This window comes from Squalius cephalus (genome assembly GCF_949319135.1).
Source record: "Squalius cephalus genome assembly, chromosome: 6".
NCBI classification, from domain to species: Eukaryota; Metazoa; Chordata; class Actinopteri; order Cypriniformes; family Leuciscidae; genus Squalius; species Squalius cephalus.
Window position 1 is genome coordinate 48,366,262 of NC_137127.1, and position 20,000 is coordinate 48,386,261.

At 44.2% G+C, this 20,000-nt stretch overlaps 1 protein-coding gene across 2 annotated transcripts in view; it reads right to left on the bottom strand.

The window, feature by feature from the left end:
• The window catches only part of reln (reelin), a 158,685-nt gene that overhangs the window by 123,703 nt on the left and 14,982 nt on the right, over positions 1 to 20,000 (bottom strand). For both annotated transcript variants that reach the window (XM_079873327.1, XM_079873328.1), the window contains exon 2: positions 10,638 to 10,745. In XM_079873327.1, the coding sequence (XP_079729453.1) occupies positions 10,638 to 10,745 (108 nt within the window). The remainder of the gene's footprint in view (positions 1 to 10,637; positions 10,746 to 20,000) is intronic.

Below are 20,000 nucleotides of genomic sequence, written 5' to 3' on the forward strand. Positions count from 1 at the left end.
GGACACTATAGTTCATTTATGTAATTGCTTGGTGATTGGTTGAGCTAAACTGGTATTATCTAATTGTGTAGTTAAATTTAACAGCTGACAGATATTCAACATAATTCATGTGTGAGACAGTCTAACAGAAGGACGGACAAAACCAGTCAAATATCAACTTGACTGCTCATATTTCATTACTGTTCTCTAAACTATAGCGAATAAACTGTGATGATGTGAGACATGTTGAAGGAGTCTGAGTGAATCTGGGTTTGACTGTATAAGTAACTTTGCAGCCACATGTCAACTAGCTCTCGTTAGAGTATTAATACACTTCTTCCTGCTCTCCGCTAGTTAGCGTTCCCTCATGCGCGGCTCAGGATGATCCAGCACTGCCGGTTCAGGGACTTCAGGAAGGAATCGCGAATAGCAGAATAAAGTTGTGATGAAAGACAGACACAATGTCGAAGGTCTGAGCGCCCGAGGGCTGTTCCTCACTGACGCTGTGGCTCGCGTTCACCGGCTCTCCTGGGAGGCATTAGCACTAATTTGAAGTTTAATTTGACGTGACTCCTCGGCTAATCGTGCGAGCTTGAAATTAATTAATCTGACTTGACTTGTGCTAATTTGCGACGGCCACAGCGCGGCGTTCCCTTCGGAGGAGGAAAACAAACAGGAGTCGAAGGAGAAGAGACAGGTGGGACGCGGGCAGGCCTCGAGATCTCACACACACACACACACACACTCGCGCTGGTGACAGATTCAGCCCTACAGCCCCGTATAATTAACAAATCAGGACGATGCTGCCAATAACTGAAAGTGTTTTTCCCAACAACATTTGGGTCAGTAGTGCCCCGATGGAGGCTTTATGTAAAGGGCACGCCTGCGACGCATGGGCTTTTAGAAGGAGAAGTTTTAGGACGGTTTTGCTTTCAACGGAGCCATTTAAAGCTTTCTGAGAGTGCAGCTCTCCATTAGAAGCTCTGCTTCTCTTATCCTCAGAGAACCTTTAAAAATTGATCAGAGAGTGAAAGTGCAACCTAGAAAACATGCAGGTCTTCACGACAATGGAGAATCACAGCAGGTGGAAGAGGGATCGCGGTGTTCTCAAGAACTGACCAGAACCAAACCTGAACGAGTCTGACTGACCAGAACCAAACCTGAACGAGTGTGACTGACCAGGACGAAACCTGAATGAATCTGACTGACCAGAACTAAATCTGAACGAGTCTGACTGACCAGAACCAAACCTGAACGAGTCTGACTGACCAGAACTAAACCTGAACGAGTCTGACTGACCAGAACTAAATCTGAACGAGTCTGACTGACCAGAACTAAATCTGAACGAGTCTGACTGACCAGGACTAAATCTGAACGAGTCTGACTGACCAGAACTAAATCTGAACGAGTCTGACTGACCAGAACTAAATCTGAACAAGTCTGACTGACCAGGACGAAACCTGAACGAGTCTGACTGACCAGGACTAAATCTGAACGAGTCTGACTGACCAGAACTAAACCTGAACGAGTCTGACTGACCAGGACGAAACCTGAACGAGTCTGACTGACCAGGACGAAACCTGAACGAGTCTGACTGACCAGAACTAAACCTGAACGAGTCTGACTGACCAGAACTAAACCTGAACGAGTCTGACTGACCAGAACTAAATCTGAACGAGTCTGACTGACCAGGACTAAATCTGAACGAGTCTGACTGACCAGAACAAAATCTGAACGAGTCTGACTGACCAGAACTAAACCTGAACTGACTGACCAGGACTAAACCTGAACGAGTCTGACTGACCAGAACCCAACCTGAACGAGTGTGACTGACCAGAACTAAACCTGAACGAGTCTGACTGACCAGAACTAAACCTGAACGAGTCTGACTGACCAGAACTAAACCTGAACGAGTCTGACTGACCAGAACTAAATCTGAACGAGTCTGACTGACCAGGACTAAATCTGAACGAGTCTGACTGACCAGAACTAAATCTGAACGAGTCTGACTGACCAGAACTAAATCTGAACGAGTCTGACTGACCAGAACTAAACCTGAACGAGTCTGACTGACCAGAACTAAATCTGAACGAGTCTGACTGACCAGGACTAAATCTGAACGAGTCTGACTGACCAGAACTAAATCTGAACGAGTCTGACTGACCAGGACGAAACCTGAACGAGTCTGACTGACCAGGACTAAATCTGAACGAGTCTGACTGACCAGAACTAAACCTGAACGAGTCTGACTGACCAGAACTAAATCTGAACGAGTCTGACTGACCAGAACAAAATCTGAACGAGTCTGACTGACCAGAACTAAACCTGAACTGACTGACCAGGACTAAACCTGAACGAGTCTGACTGACCAGAACTAAACCTGAACAAGTCTGACTGACCAGAACTAAACCTGAACGAGTCTGACTGACCAGGACGAAACCTGAACGAGTCTGACTGACCAGGACTAAACCTGAACGAGTCTGACTGACCAGGACTAAATCTGAACGAGTCTGACTGACCAGAACTAAATCTGAACGAGTCTGACTGACCAGGACTAAATCTGAACGAGTCTGACTGACCAGAACTAAATCTGAACGAGTCTGACTGACCAGGACTAAATCTGAACGAGTCTGACTGACCAGAACTAAACCTGAACTGACTGACCAGAACTAAATCTGAACGAGTCTGACTGACCAGAACTAAACCTGAACGAGTCTGACTGACCAGGACTAAACCTGAACGAGTCTGACTGACCAGGACTAAACCTGAACGAGTCTGACTGACCAGGACTAAACCTGAACGAGTCTGACTGACCAGGACTAAACCTGAACGAGTCTGACTGACCAGGACTAAATCTGAACGAGTCTGACTGACCAGAACTAAACCTGAACTGACTGACCAGGACTAAACCTGAACGAGTCTGACTGACCAGAACTAAATCTGAACGAGTCTGACTGACCAGAACAAAATCTGAACGAGTCTGACTGACCAGAACTAAACCTGAACTGACTGACCAGGACTAAACCTGAACGAGTCTGACTGACCAGAACTAAATCTGAACGAGTCTGACTGACCAGAACAAAATCTGAACGAGTCTGACTGACCAGAACTAAACCTGAACTGACTGACCAGGACTAAACCTGAACGAGTCTGACTGACCAGAACTAAACCTGAACGAGTCTGACTGACCAGAACTAAACCTGAACGAGTCTGACTGACCAGGACGAAACCTGAACGAGTCTGACTGACCAGGACTAAACCTGAACGAGTCTGACTGACCAGGACTAAATCTGAACGAGTCTGACTGACCAGAACAAAATCTGAACGAGTCTGACTGACCAGAACTAAACCTGAACTGACTGACCAGGACGAAACCTGAACGAGTGTGACTGACCAGAACTAAACCTGAACGAGTCTGACTGACCAGAACTAAACCTGAACGAGTCTGACTGACCAGAACTAAACCTGAACGAGTCTGACTGACCAGAACTAAATCTGAACGAGTCTGACTGACCAGGACTAAATCTGAACGAGTCTGACTGACCAGAACTAAATCTGAACGAGTCTGACTGACCAGAACTAAATCTGAACGAGTCTGACTGACCAGAACTAAACCTGAACGAGTCTGACTGACCAGAACTAAATCTGAACGAGTCTGACTGACCAGAACTAAATCTGAACGAGTCTGACTGACCAGAACTAAACCTGAACGAGTCTGACTGACCAGGACTAAACCTGAACGAGTCTGACTGACCAGGACTAAACCTGAACGAGTCTGACTGACCAGGACTAAACCTGAACGAGTCTGACTGACCAGGACTAAACCTGAACGAGTCTGACTGACCAGGACTAAACCTGAACGAGTCTGACTGACCAGGACTAAACCTGAACGAGTCTGACTGACCAGGACTAAACCTGAACGAGTCTGACTGACCAGGACTAAACCTGAACGAGTCTGACTGACCAGGACGAAACCTGAACGAGTCTGACTGACCAGGACGAAACCTGAACGAGTCTGACTGACCAGGACTAAACCTGAACGAGTCTGACTGACCAGGACTAAACCTGAACGAGTCTAACTGACCAGGACTAAACCTGAACGAGTCTGTCTGACCAGGACTAAACCTGAACGAGTCTGACTGACCAGGACGAAACCTGAACGAGTCTGACTGACCAGGACGAAACCTGAACGAGTCTGACTGACCAGGACTAAACCTGAACGAGTCTGACTGACCAGAACTAAACCTGAACGAGTCTAACTGACCAGGACTAAATCTGAACGAGTCTGACTGACCAGGACTAAACCTGAACGAGTCTGTCTGACCAGGACTAAACCTGAACGAGTCTGACTGACCAGGACGAAACCTGAACGAGTCTGTCTGACCAGGACTAAACCTGAACGAGTCTGACTGACCAGGACTAAACCTGAACGAGTCTGTCTGACCAGGACTAAACCTGAACGAGTCTGTCTGACCAGGACTAAACCTGAACGAGTCTGTCTGACCAGGACTAAATCTGAACGAGTCTGACTGACCAGAACTAAACCTGAACGAGTCTGTCTGACCAGGACTAAACTTGAACGAGTCTGACTGACCAGGACGAAACCTGAACGAGTCTGACTGACCAGAACTAAACCTGAACGAGTCTGTCGGGGTGAGGTAGAGGATGAGTAGAGGAATCGGCTTTTATTTGATATAAAACATAAAACAAACACAAATGACCCCGAGGGGGAGAACAAGACCGGCATCTGGACCTCGCAGGGCTGGGCGAGGGCTGGGCGAGGGCTGGGCGAGGGCTGGGCGAGGGCTGGACGAGGGCTGGGCGAGGGCTGGGCGAGGGCTGGGCGAGGGCTGGGCGAGGGCTGGGCGAGGGCTGGGCGAGGGCTGGGCGAGGGCTGGGCGAGGGCTGGACGAGGGCTGGACGAGGGCTGGGCGAGGGCTGGGCGAGGGCTGGACGAGGGCTGGACGAGGGCTGGACGAGGGCTGGGCGAGGGCTGTCACTATATATCGCAATACTAAAAAGCAACAACATGTATTGTGTGTAGTTCAACCAAAGTGAAAATGACTGTGTGAGAAAAAATTCAAGTTTTCAGAGTTTCAGTGTCAGTACTACATTAAACTACTATATATAATGTAGAATATAATGTATAATAATGCAGTGGGGTAATATTTGTGTGTCCTGATAATGCCAAATGTCAGATGTTACAGTAAAAGTGTCCTACATTATTATAAATATACCTAGTCAGTGACAGAGATCAAGAATATTGATGAGGATGAGATGAGGAACTGGCACAGGACTGAAAACACAAGGAGAATAAACAGGGAGCAAACCGTGTAATGAGGGAGAACAGGAGGGAAACTGAAGAAAGAGGAGAACAACGGCACACGGAAACAAACATGACACAAACACGAGCTCAAGGCCTGCAAACACAATCACAAGCTCAAGTGTTCAAACAGAACAAGACACGAACACACAGCTAATGATAACACTCCCCAGCCTCGTGCAACACAACACTACGAGGAAACATGTGGCTGATGAAACACAGCTTCACCGAACACAACAGCACACACAGACGGAAGAGCGTTCAGCCTGAGCGACTCCAAACACACACTCACACAACAGGACAGGAGCACAACACAAACACACAAACCCTGACAGACTCGCACTCAAGCACCGTCTTCTGATTACAGCTCAGTCAAACTCACTGAGTTATCGATGAACTTCACACACTTACTGAACTGAACTGAATCAACACTGAACTGAATCAACACTGAACTGAATAATGACTCTATTGTCTTCTGTAGAGCTGTTTTAATGCTGAATTTCAATTAGTCTTATATTTGATGAGGTTTGTAAAAATAAAGCAATGAAACACTCCAAGCACAACTACACAATATGGTTACAAAATATATAACACATTTATATTTGAATGAAGGGAGATGATGTCAGTTTTCCTTTACATTAGGCCAGAAATCACTACTGTATCTGTGTTAGACTGCACTGTTGAGTGTGTGTGTGTGTGTGTGTGTGTGTGTGTGTGTGTGTGTGTGTGTGTGTGTGTGTGTGTGTGTGTGTGTGTGTGTGTGTGTGTGTGTGTGTGTGTGTGTGTGAGAGTGTGTGTGTGTGTGTGTGTGTGTGTGTGTGTGTGTGTGCCCTTGTTTATATTACATTGTGGGGACCAAATGTCCCCATAAGAATAGTAAAACCTGAGATCACCTACATCACCAGCCAGCGGTCCCCACTTTTCAAAAGGCTTATAAATCACACAGGATGAGTTGTTTTGAGAAAGTAAAAATGCAGAATGTTTCCTGTGATGGGCAGGTTTAGGGGTAGGGGCAGTGTGTGTGTGTGTGTGTGTGTGTGTGTGTGTGTGTGTGTGTGTGTGTGTGTGTGTGTGTGTGTGTGTGTGTGTGTGTGTGTGATGGGCAGGTTTAGGGGCAGGGGCAGTGTGTGTGTGTGTGTGTGTGTGTGTGTGTGTGTGTGTGTGTGTGATGGGCAGGTTTAGGGGCAGGGGCAGTGTAAGGGGATAGAATGTACAGTTTGTACGGTATAAAAACCATTACGTCTATGGAGAGTCCCCACAAAGATAGTGAACCAGACATGTGTGTGTGTGTGTGTGTGTGTGTGTGTGTGTGTGTGTGTGCGCGCATGTGTGTGTGTGTGTGTGTGTGTGTGTGTGTGTGTGTGTGTGTCTGTGCGCGAGTGTGTGTGTGAGAGTGTGTGTGTGTGTGTGTGTGTGTGTGTGTGTGTGTGTGTGTGTGTGTGTGCGCGCGCATGTGTGTGTGTGTGTGTGTGTGTGTGTGTGTGTGTGTGTGTGTGTGTGTGTGTGTGTGTGTGTGCGCGCGCATGTGTGTGTGTGTGTGTGTGTGTGTGTGTGTGTGTGTGTGTGTGTGTGTGTGTGTGTGCGCGCGCGTGTGTGTGTGTGTGTGTGTGTGTGTAGCTGTCAGAGGAGTCAGAGAGCAGACTGATCACAGAGCTGCTGAGCTTTTGAAGTCTCTCAGGGACTGACAGCTCTTCAACCCCATGAGAGCGCTAACACACACACACACACACACACACACACACTCACATAATGTGAACTAAGAATGATGGCATAAAGCAGCATGCAAATGAACGCATAGTGAGAGTAAATACAGGAAACTGCACAAACACACACTGTTTCACTAAATTTGTTCTCCTTCATTTCATCCGCTCCATTAAAACAGTTTTTTTTTAAATGCCTTTGTTTCTTTTCACTGAATGTGATATTCATATTCTTCATTTCATAACAGATGGTGATTGGCTCGTTCATAATAATGACATTGGAAGCAACTAAAACTACAGCCACAGAAGGTGCAGTGTGTGATTCTGTCTGAAATTACAGAACTCCTATAGACCTTATGCACCAGAGAAACAAGGGCGCCGCCATCTTTGGAAAATTGTCTTTTAACTTCCGTTTTGCGGTCGCTCTGTATATTTATATGGCATTTCTGTCCAGGAGTAATTAGCTTTTTAAGTGGATTTACTTAATGTAAAGTTAACGAAAGTTATCATGAGGACTGTAATGTTTAAAGCAGATGACTTAACAAATGTAAATCGACCGGGAAGATTTTAAAACGAGCCGTTCATTAATAAACACGCAAAACGCTGTGAAAATACAGACCGGAAGTCAAAAGACAATGAGCGCAGCGCTGAAAAGGGGCGGAGCTACATAAGGTCTATAATACTGTAAATTATTCTCTATATCAGAGTCAGTGTTTCTGAACTCCTGAAACGCCTCCATTGTAGTCTTGAGTTTCTTCTCTATATGTGACTCTCACACATCAGAATATTCCTCATTTAAATAATTCATGCGCAGAATAAAGGGGCGGGGCCTGGTTGAGTTAGATTAAGCGTAGCATCAGTTCTGGCAAGTCACGTTAGTCAGGCTCGCATCAGCTGATCCACGTGTACCTATAGGAATACGACACCTATCACTGTATTCATATATAAGCTCCTTCAGTATTATCAGCAGCTGTCGCGTTCCCAGGAGCTGATTACCCTCCTCCCCCCCCAGCTCCTCCTCTCGTCAGTCAGTTTGGCATTCTGATTCCCCTTGAATCAGAATAAATTCTTGAATTATGTTGTACATTAAAATTAATTAATGATTTCTGCAATACATTGATGTTGGCTCTGTTCTGTTCACCCTAAGGAGGGTTATTGCTGCTCTTATCTAGGCTAGTTCTCGCCCAGAACAGAACCATACCGCCAATACTTACTGTATGCTAATTGTCAATCATATTTGACAATAGTGGTCCTGACAGAATTAGTAGTGTGTTAAACTGGTGGTTATGGAAAGGGGCGGGGAATTTCCCTAAACACACTCAAAGCGCTCGACCAATCACAACACACTGCTCCAGCCGACCAATCAGAGCGCAGTGTGCCTTTCAGAAGGAGGGGCTTCATAGAGACAGGAAGTAAACAGAGCGTTACTGACAGACTGGGAAGTGAGGAGCCGCAACAATGGAGAATATGAGGAGAATAATCAACATTCAAGCAGGAAAACCTGTTCTAGTAGAGCCTGAAACAACATCAAGACTCTGAGAAAGGGCATAATATGGCCTCTTTAACATTCATTTGGGTGTGAGGATCCATGTTCATCCAGTCACTTACTCATCGGGTTCATTTGCAATGAATGAATGAATGAATGAATGAATGAATGAATGAATGAATGAATGAATGAATGAATGCTGCAACATGTAACACTGTTTAATCTTTGGTCGAAGCCTCAACTCCTGCTTTCATGCACAGACACTCGAGATGAGAAAATGCTTTTCATTTCATATGAAGTTAAAATTCTTTCATTTTATAGCTAATTTAACTTTTATTTATAATGAAAAAGCCAAAAAAAAGTATTTGACCTACATTTTGGCTTATGCCTAAGAAAATATTAAGTGTATGGTCTTTATAATAAATAATGATTTTACATTGTATTGATGTTTTTGTTTTTGGGGGAAAAACATTTTTGATAAATACTAAATTAAAATGTAAAATTTGAACCAAACCATAAATATAATTAGAGCTGCAGCATTAAAACCCACAGCGTATTCTGAAACTATTAACAACATTCTGTCATGCGTCTCAAAATAAACATAATTTACATTTCTTTTGAGAGTTCTGAATGTTGGGAAAGTGGGAGTTTAATTCTCCTGGTTTGCATGCATGAAAGTTTGAGCAACTCTGTTCAATCCATCCTCATCATACATCACATCAAATGTTATTAATGACCTAATCAAGATACAAGGTTTAAATGTAAAACTGAGTGAAAGTATGAGCACACAAACATCTGTTTCATCAGACAGACTTCTGTAATGAGCTTCATTTACATAGAAAGAGGAGTGTTTGCATAGAAACCAGTGTCAATGATGTGATTTACATACTGAATGAGCCGTGTTCATTCACTCATCCAGTGGCGTAATGCAGGGAACAGTCAGTGAGATTTCAGATGTAGTTCAGAAAAACACCAGGGTGTGTAAATTATGACTTAATTTCCCTTTATGTTCAGAAACCCCGATAACAGAAAGGACATTTTCACTAAAGGATTTCTGAAGTGAAACTGAGAAATGGTTTGATGAGCTCAAAACAGACTTCACTCGACCCAATGAAAAGTGTATTTTGTTTGAAATCATGTCACATTTTTGCTTTTGTGGTTTACATACAGTAGTGTCCAAAAGTGTCGGACATCTGATATCTTCAGCCTTTATTCAAATATGATTATAAAGATTCATATTGCATAGCTGTGCTCGGAGACGATTGCTTGATTTGTGATAATAACGCAATGAAACACATTGTGCCACATAATTTTTGGCCATAAATTATGAACACGCGCAAAAACAAGAACCAAGAACCAAGAGAGAACCAATGAAATATTAATAACTGATTATGTTTGCTTTTTCCTGTGAGCTTTTTGTTTTTCTATGCATTTTTTAATTTTTTTATTTTGCATAATAAAATAAAGCCTGTATCTGTAGTTTGCCTTTTTTTGCCAAATAATTTTGTCAGATAAATACTTTAATCAAGTTTAGTGTTGTTTTTTTTTTTCTTCCCTCATATTAAGAATATTGAAAAATATTAAATATTTTCCTCATATTTAAATGGTTTAATCAGACTTGTAGAGCAACCGTACTGGAACCGGATTCATAAAACATTATGGAGTTAAATCTACACATTTGGCATAAAGAATGCATTCAGTTGAATGACGTTGATAGTCACCTGGATCCTCACCTACTACTGTTAATGCTTGGCTTATGAATATTAATAGATTACGTAGGTGGATGTTTCAGAAAGGTTACCAAACAACGTCACATAATTAATATTCATGAGTCCATGACATGATTTCATAACCAGCCCTAAACTCGCGTATTGAATGCTGTATTAATGTGAGAGATTGGGAAGAGTTTGCATTATGTCGATGTTCTCATCACACAAGCTCTCTTATAGACACAGAGGAGAATATCAGTCCTTCATGAATTCTCAGAAACATTAAACAAGCTCTCAAACAATTCTCCAGTCCATCAAGCTGTCCCCCTCCCACAGATTCTGCTCTTATCTAACAGATAATGAGACTCAAGAGGACTCGACCCGGTTATGAGTGTTCATTGATAGAATGTGACTTGTTCTGTTTCTCCCTGAAGACTCACCGAAGCCGAAAGCTGGAGACGCTGGGATGGGAGAGGACTGGACACTGGTGGAGGTGTAGAGACCCGTGACCAGAAGCCCATCGAAGTATGTGCTGGTGGAGATCGTCACTGCAGACACACGAGAGACAGTGTTAGACATCTGACCACCAAACACTCATGAGATAATGAAGGATCACAGTCATCACAATCCCAACTAACAGGGAACCTTCTGGAGAGAAAGTATTATGATCTAGTAATGTTAATAGAACGTTCATTCAAAGTTATCTGGTCTTTAATAATGTTGTCAAACATGAGCAAAAGAGAAAATTATTTATACATCGTTCATGGAATGATTTTTTCTGAAATAATTCAGTTGGACGTTCGTCTAATGTTTTTTAAATGTTGCTCCTTGTTTCAGAACATTCAGAAGTAACGTTCCCATAATGTTTGAAGAATGATACAATGTAAGCGTTTACATCATCAACAATAAACATTTCTAAAACATTTTTTTTTTTTAAAAACAGGATGTTTTAAACATTCAGAGAACGTTCAGAAATGACGCTTTCAGAATGTTCGGGAAACGTTTTGTTAATTGTGAGTGGCCTGTTGGAATAGAAGCGCTTGGCACTCACTGAAAGAAAACATCTAAAGTTTCCCAGACAGCAACATAGTGTCTGCCCAGATCCGGGCCACATCTGGTACATGTGGATTCAACGCTTGCCAGATGTGGGCCGGATCTGGGCCGACACTATGTTGCTGTCTGGGTTCCCATCATTGTTTCCCATCTAAAACGTCTCTGGCAGAACTCAATACAAGAGCACTGGGTGATATTTGGACAGATTCCCACACAGACAAAATTATGCTGTACAAGATTCAAACAATGAAACATTTGGGCAACATGTCAACAAATCTGAAAATGGTGCTTCTTTTGGGAAAAAGTGCATTTTGTCCTGGAAGGAAAGAGAAGCGGTGCCTCTGATTTGACCAAGTAAATTTGCGCAAGATTTGCGCAAGTAAACCAAGCAAAAATTATTATAGTGAAAGAATACAGGTGAATGTCACATGAGAGAAAGCAACGTCTCAATCACGATTGGCTCATTAATGTGTTGATGCAATATGTCTCCTATCATGCTCACAAATGACCTGCAAATCGACACAAAGAGCATCAAATGGAAATGGAAAATGAACTGGGTCTAAAAACGTCCAGCATTCCCCATAGTAATGGACCCTTATTATGACACACAAACACACACAAACACACACACACACACACACACACACACACAAACACACACACACACATACACACACACTCACACACACTCACACTTCCACAGTGAATGCTTTACTCTACGTGTGTTTCTCATCACTCTGTGCAAACTGAGGGACGAGACAGAGCCATTGTGTGCAGTGATCAACAGGCTGGCACAGATGTGGACCAGAGACGCTGAATGGAAAATAACCCAGAATATTCCTTGAGCAGCTCAGAGAGAGAGAGAGAGAGAGAGAGAGAGAGCAGATGTGAGTGCAGGCGGCGGCGGGGGCGAACGAACGAACGAACGAATGAACGAATGCAACACCTCACAGCACAGACTGTCAAAAGAGCCATGTTAGCATGGTGAAGATGTCACTAAACACTGTGAGAAAATGCTTATTAACTCTTTCAACGACAGCGCTTTATTTTTAGGTCGCCAGCTTTTTTGATGGTATTCACAAAATGTTCATGGCCTTCATTCACAAAATATTTTGTTGTACGAATATGTAAACGTCAATATTTCAAAAGATAGAACGGAGCCTCAGCTTTTAATAAAAAGAAAAATCATACATTCTTTTCTATCAACACTTGAATGTGGGTAAGTTTCATTAAAAACTAAATTTGTCAAAGACTTCAGAGCGATTCAGATGATCAAACACAGATGGAGTCATCGAGTCAACATTTCATTCAGTCACATTGAGTTTTGATTTATATGCTGTTTAATACTGATGATAGTATATTTTACATGTGCGTCAGCAATGCTTCTATCGCTCGTTTCTGCTTCTTTATCGCATGTGTTTTGATCAGGAGATTCTGAACTCTTTCAGAAGAAACAGCGCCCCCTACTGTACAACTGTCAAAACACTGATAGCCGGAAAATTCCATCAATGGTGGGGAAAGTGTTAAAAGTGAGATTGACAGGGAATGTGGGATAAACTACCTTGACATTCTGTCAGTCTGTAGTAAAACATACAACAGCAATTTCAAGAGCAGCTAGGTCAGTTTAACTGAACTGAAAAGTTACAAAGAGCCAATGATGCATTTTCACATTTCATAGTATTCACTTTGCAGTTTTTGCACTTTGTAATCCAGAAAATAAAAAATAAATGTTTTGATAGACTTCTGTAGTCTGCACTGATTCCAGTGTGCCACCTTCTTGCTCACTTCACATTTCACTCTACGCAATGTTTTTTAGGTTCTTTTGGCATTATAATTTAACTTTGCTAAAACTGGGCAGAGGATTTTTATTTTTGGATTGGGAGAATAAATGTTGAGTTATATGTTATATTGTATTTGTTCTGTAGGTAGTTAAGAGTTCATGATTAGGTTGAAGGAGTTCCCTTTCGAGAGAATAGACAATTAAAAAGGTGAAATAATCATCTGACTAAGCGGAGCATAGCATTAAGCTTTGTATCAGTAGAAACCCGGTAGTAGTTTTTGAATGACCGTGCTTCCCTCCGTCATGTCCCCCTGAGACAAGAGATTTCTGTATTGTGTGTCTGGAAAAAAACTTCAGATGACGCAAAAATCGTCATTTTGTGTCATCGGAGGCTTTTTTGGCCAGAGGCGAGAGACTACAGCCAGTAGGAGGAGCTAGTTCTGCATGTCTTCAACCCGCCCATGGGGGGGGGATCTCACGATAAAACAGCATCTTTTCAGTTTCGAGTCATCTAGTAGCCGAGTTGTATCCTTTCTTCCAATATTGCCCTCTGTAACCGGTAGGCGTGGCTTGGGAGTGGCCTCGTAGGGCAGGGAAGCAAGTGCATTCTGGGAGTTGTTGTCTTATATTCACATGAGCCAAAACTACATTTTCTGGCTTATCTAGAAGGCATCAACTTCTAAAATAATTTCACATTTCTACCACATATATGACCCAATTTAACATTCATCTTTCCAGCAGTGAAATATCCCTTTAAGAGCAGAGCTCCTAGTTTAAGCAGCAGTGAATGCAGCCGAGAAAGCCTGGGGGTCAAAGCAACACTCTTGCCTGACGCTTTCCAAAGAGAAAACAGGTCTGAGGACTGTTGTTCTCGAAGGCGGCTTCGGGTAAGAGGTCCTGACGCTATGCACAGACCTCTGAAGGTGCCCCTCGGGAGCCTCAAGTTCTCGCTTCTCCATGGAGCCCTTAGGAAATCGATGTTTGTATCCTGCCGTCAAGTACGCTTCGGGACACATCGGTTTCCATCAAACACACGCTGACACCGAGAGGTCGTTTCCCCCGACCTCTGTCTGCCCCACAGGACTGCGGCCTGGCAGCGCTCGCGTCCGCACATCGAGAATCGTTTTCGACCAAACCGTGCTGGAAAGCCGCTTCAGGGGATCAAGAACAAATCTCGAATAATACCCGAAATCAGCCTCGAAAGGTTGGTTCCCATAGTAGAATATTTCAAAGCATTGCAAAACCTGCCGAATATTTCTCCTTGGGTCCTGCATACCATTCAGAAAGGGGTACAGGCTGCAGTTCGGTTTCAGCCCACCGAATTTCAACGGGAAGAACAGGGTGGTTTGGACTGCAGTCGACCCAGTGCAGGGTCGGGTATTGGAACAGGAAGTGAACTCCTTACTGGCAAAGTAGACAATAGAACGTCTTCTTCCGCCAGACAGGAAGTCCGGGTTTTACAGTCACTACTTCATAGTTCCTAAGAAGGATGGGGTTGCGTCCAATTCTAGATCTAAGGCACTTGAATCGGTCTCTGAGGAGATTCAGGTTCAAGATGCTCACTATTCCCATCATCGTGAGCCAAATCAAATCCGAGGATTGGTTTGTCACGATAGATCTGAAGGACACATACTTCTCACATTTCCATCCTTCCATCTCACAGGAAGTTCCTGAGGTTCGCTTTCGGGGCCAAAGCGTTACTGGACGTTCGGCATCGAGATGTCATCCTTGCCCACATCCAGAGCTTGGGGTTGAGACTCAACACAAAGAAAAGTGTGTTGGCGCCAGCCCAGAGAACCACGTTCCTGGGAGTGGTGTGGGATTCGGTCATGATGCGGGCACAATTGTCTCCTGCACAGATCGAATCCATCCTGGCCATGGTGACCAGGACAGAGCTAGGCCAAGCCATCACTGTGAAACAGTTTCAGAGGCTGTTAGGGCTCATGGCAGCTGAATGCCTTTGTTCCCTATCTATGTGGAAGAAACCTTGGTTCCTGTCCCAAGGCCCAGTGTCGGGAGCGCCATGTCGTCAGGAAGCCGTTTCGACAGACACCTCCCTCGCGGCCTGGGGCGTGGTCATGGACGGCCGCTTTACGAGAGGTCTATGGCAGGACCATCATTCCCCTAGGCACATAAATTGCCTGGAAATGCTGTCGTTCTTCCCAGCTCTGAGACAGACCTCAAGGGTCACCTCGTTCTTGTCAGCACATACAATATGTCAGGGGTGTCCTATCTAAATCAGCAGTTCTGGAGAGGGTCCATTGCGACAAGGTCAGTCTTCTTCTAGTAGCTCCGTTGTGGCCGGCCCGAGTATGGTTCTCAGACATAATATCGCTCCTGGACGGCCCTCCATGGGAGATCCCCATCAGGAGGGACCTGCTGATGCAGACAGAGAGCTCAATATTTCACCCTCGGCCAGAGCTATGGAAATTGTGGGTCTGGCCCCAGAGGGGGCACAGTACCCAGAGGCCGGCCGTTCAGGCTATCTCTATGGCCTATCAGGTGCGCAGCTTGCCTTCACCTTGGCCATGAGGGCTCAACCAGAGAGCCCTCCTTTCAGAGGCCCCAATCCAAGAAGTGTGTGATGCAGCAGGATGGGCCACAGGATGGGTCACACTTTTATCAGATTCTATAGCCTGGACATTCCTTCTACGCCAGGCACTCTAGTGCTCTCGTCCTAAGTGTGCCTGTGCGCAGCTTCACACTGAGACAGGCAAGGCTTATTGTGGCATGGGTATTCGTTCTCCAAAGGGAACGTCTCGGGTTACAACTGTAACCCTTGTTCCATTGAGAAGGGAACGAAACACTGCGTGCCTTTGCCACGCCTCCCCCTGCCTTGCAGAAGCGAACTCTGTTGTGTGCCAGCATCCCTTTGCAGCTTCCGTGTATGCTGTCACACAATACGTCACGACGCAACACCAATCAGGATTGGATTAGTTTCATTCATACTTCAGATGCGTTACGCTAAGAGCGTTCCCCAAAGTGTCATCATCGACGCAGTGTCTCGTTCCCTTCTCAGGGAACAAGGGTTACAGTCATAACCAGAGACAATTTTTGAGCAGTAAAAGCTTCTTCACTCAGTGTAAAGATAAGAGTTATTCATGAATAGACTCCTTAAGCTTGCTGGTAATTGTGAGACAAACATTTTTCTGACAAGAAATGTGGTAGAAAACCACAAGCCAACAGCAGATCCGGTCTGAATGCCTGCTGCTGGTTTAACCAACTGTTTGACACAATCCCAGGCAGATGGATCATGAAAGAGTGAAAGATAACCATCTTTATTATTAATAATATTAGTTCTAGTATTATTACTATTTGATAAAAACAAATGACTAGAGATGCTCACTATTTCTTTCTTACGAGTGCTTAAGGGAAATTAAGAGAGAGAGATTGTGTGTGTGTGTGTGAGAGAGAGAGAGAGAGAGAGAGAGTGTGTCTGTGTGTGCATATATGTGTGTGTGTGTGTGTGTGAGAGAGAGAGAGAGAGAGAGAGAGAGAGTGTGTGTGTGTGTCTGTGTGTGCATGTGTGTGCGTGTGTGTGTGTGTGTGTGTGTGTGAGAGAGAGAGAGAGAGAGAGAGAGAGTGTGTGTGTGTATGCGCACGTGTGTGTGTGTGTGTGTGTGTGTGTGTGTGTGTGTGCGTGTGTGCGTGTGTGTGTGTGTGTGTGTGTGTGTGTGTGTGAGAGAGAGAGAGAGAGAGAGAGAGAGAGAGAGAGAGAGTGTGTATGCGCACGTGTGTGTGTGTGTGTGTGTGTGTGTAGTTGGTCTAGACGTGGATACACTCTGGATTAAAAACATATCCCTCGTTCCCGCCTCTCTCCCCACATGCCAGCTTCAATAATTCATCCTCTTACTGCCAGTGTAATATCTAGTCCTCTCACTCTCCGTTTTTTTGTTTTTAACTACATTATTCCTTCACCTCGCCTTCTGAACAAGAGCAGCTCAGAATGTACGGATCAGACCAGAAGAGTGCTGGCTTTACATCCAGTTATCTCACAATTATCAAGTCAAGATATCAATGAGAGAAAAGGCTGATTGTCAGTGAAGGACAATTTCTGTCTTTTCCTCATACAGTTTCAGAAGACATGAAATATAGCTCAAATAGACATATAAGCTGCTTTCAAGGTATTTTTATCCTTTATGGAGCTTAAAAGATGTAAAATATTTATGCAAATTAACAAGGGAATCAATATTGGCAGAATCGTCAACTATTCAAGAAAACGCAACGGCATGTTGTCAAATTCAGCGTTTGCTCTCCTCACACGAGACACCCGAGGCTGAGAGCATCAGTCCCTCAGGAGCGAGCGCTTTTCCAGCAGGAGAAGCGTTTGAAGACGGTGGGAGTGAACGGGCCAAGAGGTTATTATGAGCAACAAACAGAGCGGTGGAGGAGGGAGAGAACAGGGATGGAGGGATATCTGGAGAGGCCAGTGGAAGAAAAAGAGTGATCGATGAAAATGAAATACGTAAATAATTCAGAAATCCATCTGAAAGCGGGGGAAGGGAGGAGAAAAGAGGAGAACCTGGAGAGAGTAACTCATAAAAACAGACGTATTCACCTGCGGGGGTTTGCATGCGCTTTGATGAGAACTCTTAGCATTCACTCCACACCCGCACACACTCACACAACTCTCCCGATGAGCAATATCTGACTGTCTTTAGCAGAGAGAGACTCGACGTGCCGTTGGGAGAGAGAGATAGGAACATAGTAAACGTGCCTGCCATGTCTTCGGTGAGATCTCCTCATCTCTCTGTGTCTCCGCACATCATGCAATATAGATGTTGCGATGTGGTTCGCCTCATTACCAACACTCACCGCCACGCTCCTACTCAAGTATTGATAAACCTCGGGTCTGGGAGTGTCCCTGGACACACTGACACTAACATGAGGAGCTGTTTTCTGTTTTAAAAGGATAGCAAACAGAAGAGGAACGGCTGTATTGGGACGAGGTGCAGGAACAGTGCTGGTTTAACGGGAGATCATGAGATTCAGCCGGTTCAGACTCCGGTGTGTGTTTCCGTCATCGGATCAGCTCCTGCCGAATCCTGAACGCCAGATGACGAGCTGAAGACTGAGGCCAGAGAGTTGGCAGGCCTGAGTATTACCTCACTCGTAGTTAACAGCATGGCAGAGGAACAACGCCTGCCAGTGTGCAATGAATACATCAAACCTTCATGCTTGCAATAGTCCAGTCCTTTCCGTTTCAGCAAGTTTTACTTGTACAACGCTTATAATATATTTAGTTTCAAAGCAGCTGCTTCCTGTGAGGCTACGGGACAGAAGAAGAAAAACAGAGAAGGAGAGAGAAACCTACACTTCTCCGTCTGGCACTTCATATATACAACCTTATAGGGGTTCCCTCATTGGATCATCTGATGGACTTAGTTTTAACTTTAATTACATTTTATGAATTAACAACTTGTCAACATATCACTAGTTGGAAAAATGAAATAACCTGTTAAACATGAAAGTATTATCCAATCATTTAAGACATTTCTGCTTATATAGAATCTTTTGGGGTTCTTTAAAATTGAGTCGAGAACCCTTGAGTTCTATAGAGAACCCATTGAAGAGTGTAGTCTGGAACCAGAGGATTCTGTCCGAAACCCGCTGGTAAAGGTTAAAATAGTAAAAAAAATAAAGGTTCTTTACTGGCATTGATGGTTCAATGGAGAACCATTAACATTTCCATCACACAAAATGTTCTTTATTATGGAAGCTTGTTTCCGACACTGAATAAAAAATTTAAAAGGTAATTTCTAACTTTTTTTTTCACAATTGCGTTATATAAAGTTGCAATTGCATGTTATAAAGTCAGAATTGTGAGATATAAACTCGCAATTTGGAGGGAAAGTCTTTTTTTCTTAGAATTGGACTAAATATCGGTATATATCGCAATTCTGAGATAAAAAGTCGCAATTATATTTTAAATGTTTATTCTGTGGTGGAAACAAGCTTCCATACTTCATAATGGAAAATGGTTGTTTAGATAATAAAAAATTTCTTCAAACTAAGAAAAAAAAACAATCTTTTAAGAACTGATCACCCAAAGGTTCTCCAGAAATGGTTCTTCCTATGGCAGTGTTTCCCAACCGCGCTCCTGGAGTCGAACCGACGCCACACATTCACAAACTCTTTCCAATCAAACACAGCGGATTAAACTCATCAGCTCATTAGAAGAGACTCCAAGACCCGAAGTTAAGGGTCAGATAAGAAGACGTCTAATCCAGTGTTGGTGTTCCTGCAGGAACAGGGTTGGGAAACAGTTCAATGGCATCGCTGTGAAAACCCTTTCATTTTTTAAAACGTTTCTCCGGTTCCTCAACAGATTTAGGAGTTCCAGCCATCAAATCCCAGTGTGACTCTTCCACCTCTGTGTAGGTCAGACGCTCGCAATATGAAGGAAGCGTAACCATCCGTGGCCATCTGATCTGTGTTTGACATCCCACTGGAAACCCCGTGTGCCCTTGAGAAGCCGGAAACCGGGAGAGGCTCGGGCCATCTGTTCCCCGACCGGGCCAGAATCAGACGGTTCTCAGTCTCAGGCTGAGTGTTGCTGAACCTGCGCCGTGAGACTGAAGACACCGGGCCTGTGCCGTGTCATCAGGACTGTGTGATGAGGTTACGTGTGTCGATGACAGCTGGATAACACTGATCACACTGTGATGATTCTCTTGCGTAACCCTCTCTTGCCTCTCTGCCCTGCTGGCCACGCCATCTGCTGTCAAACACACTCCATCGCGCTCACACACATTAACAGGTCGGCTCATCTGCTGTCAAACACACTCCATCGCGCTCACACACATTAACAGGTCGGCTTCCTGAGGAACATCTTCTTTTAATGATCCTCCTAACCTCTTAATACAAGCTAACCTTTCTTCAAACTTCCTCCAAAACAGAACATAATGCGGAAGTGTTATTCTGAGGTTTGCTGATGCCATAATAGAGCTTGATATAGATAAAACACTGC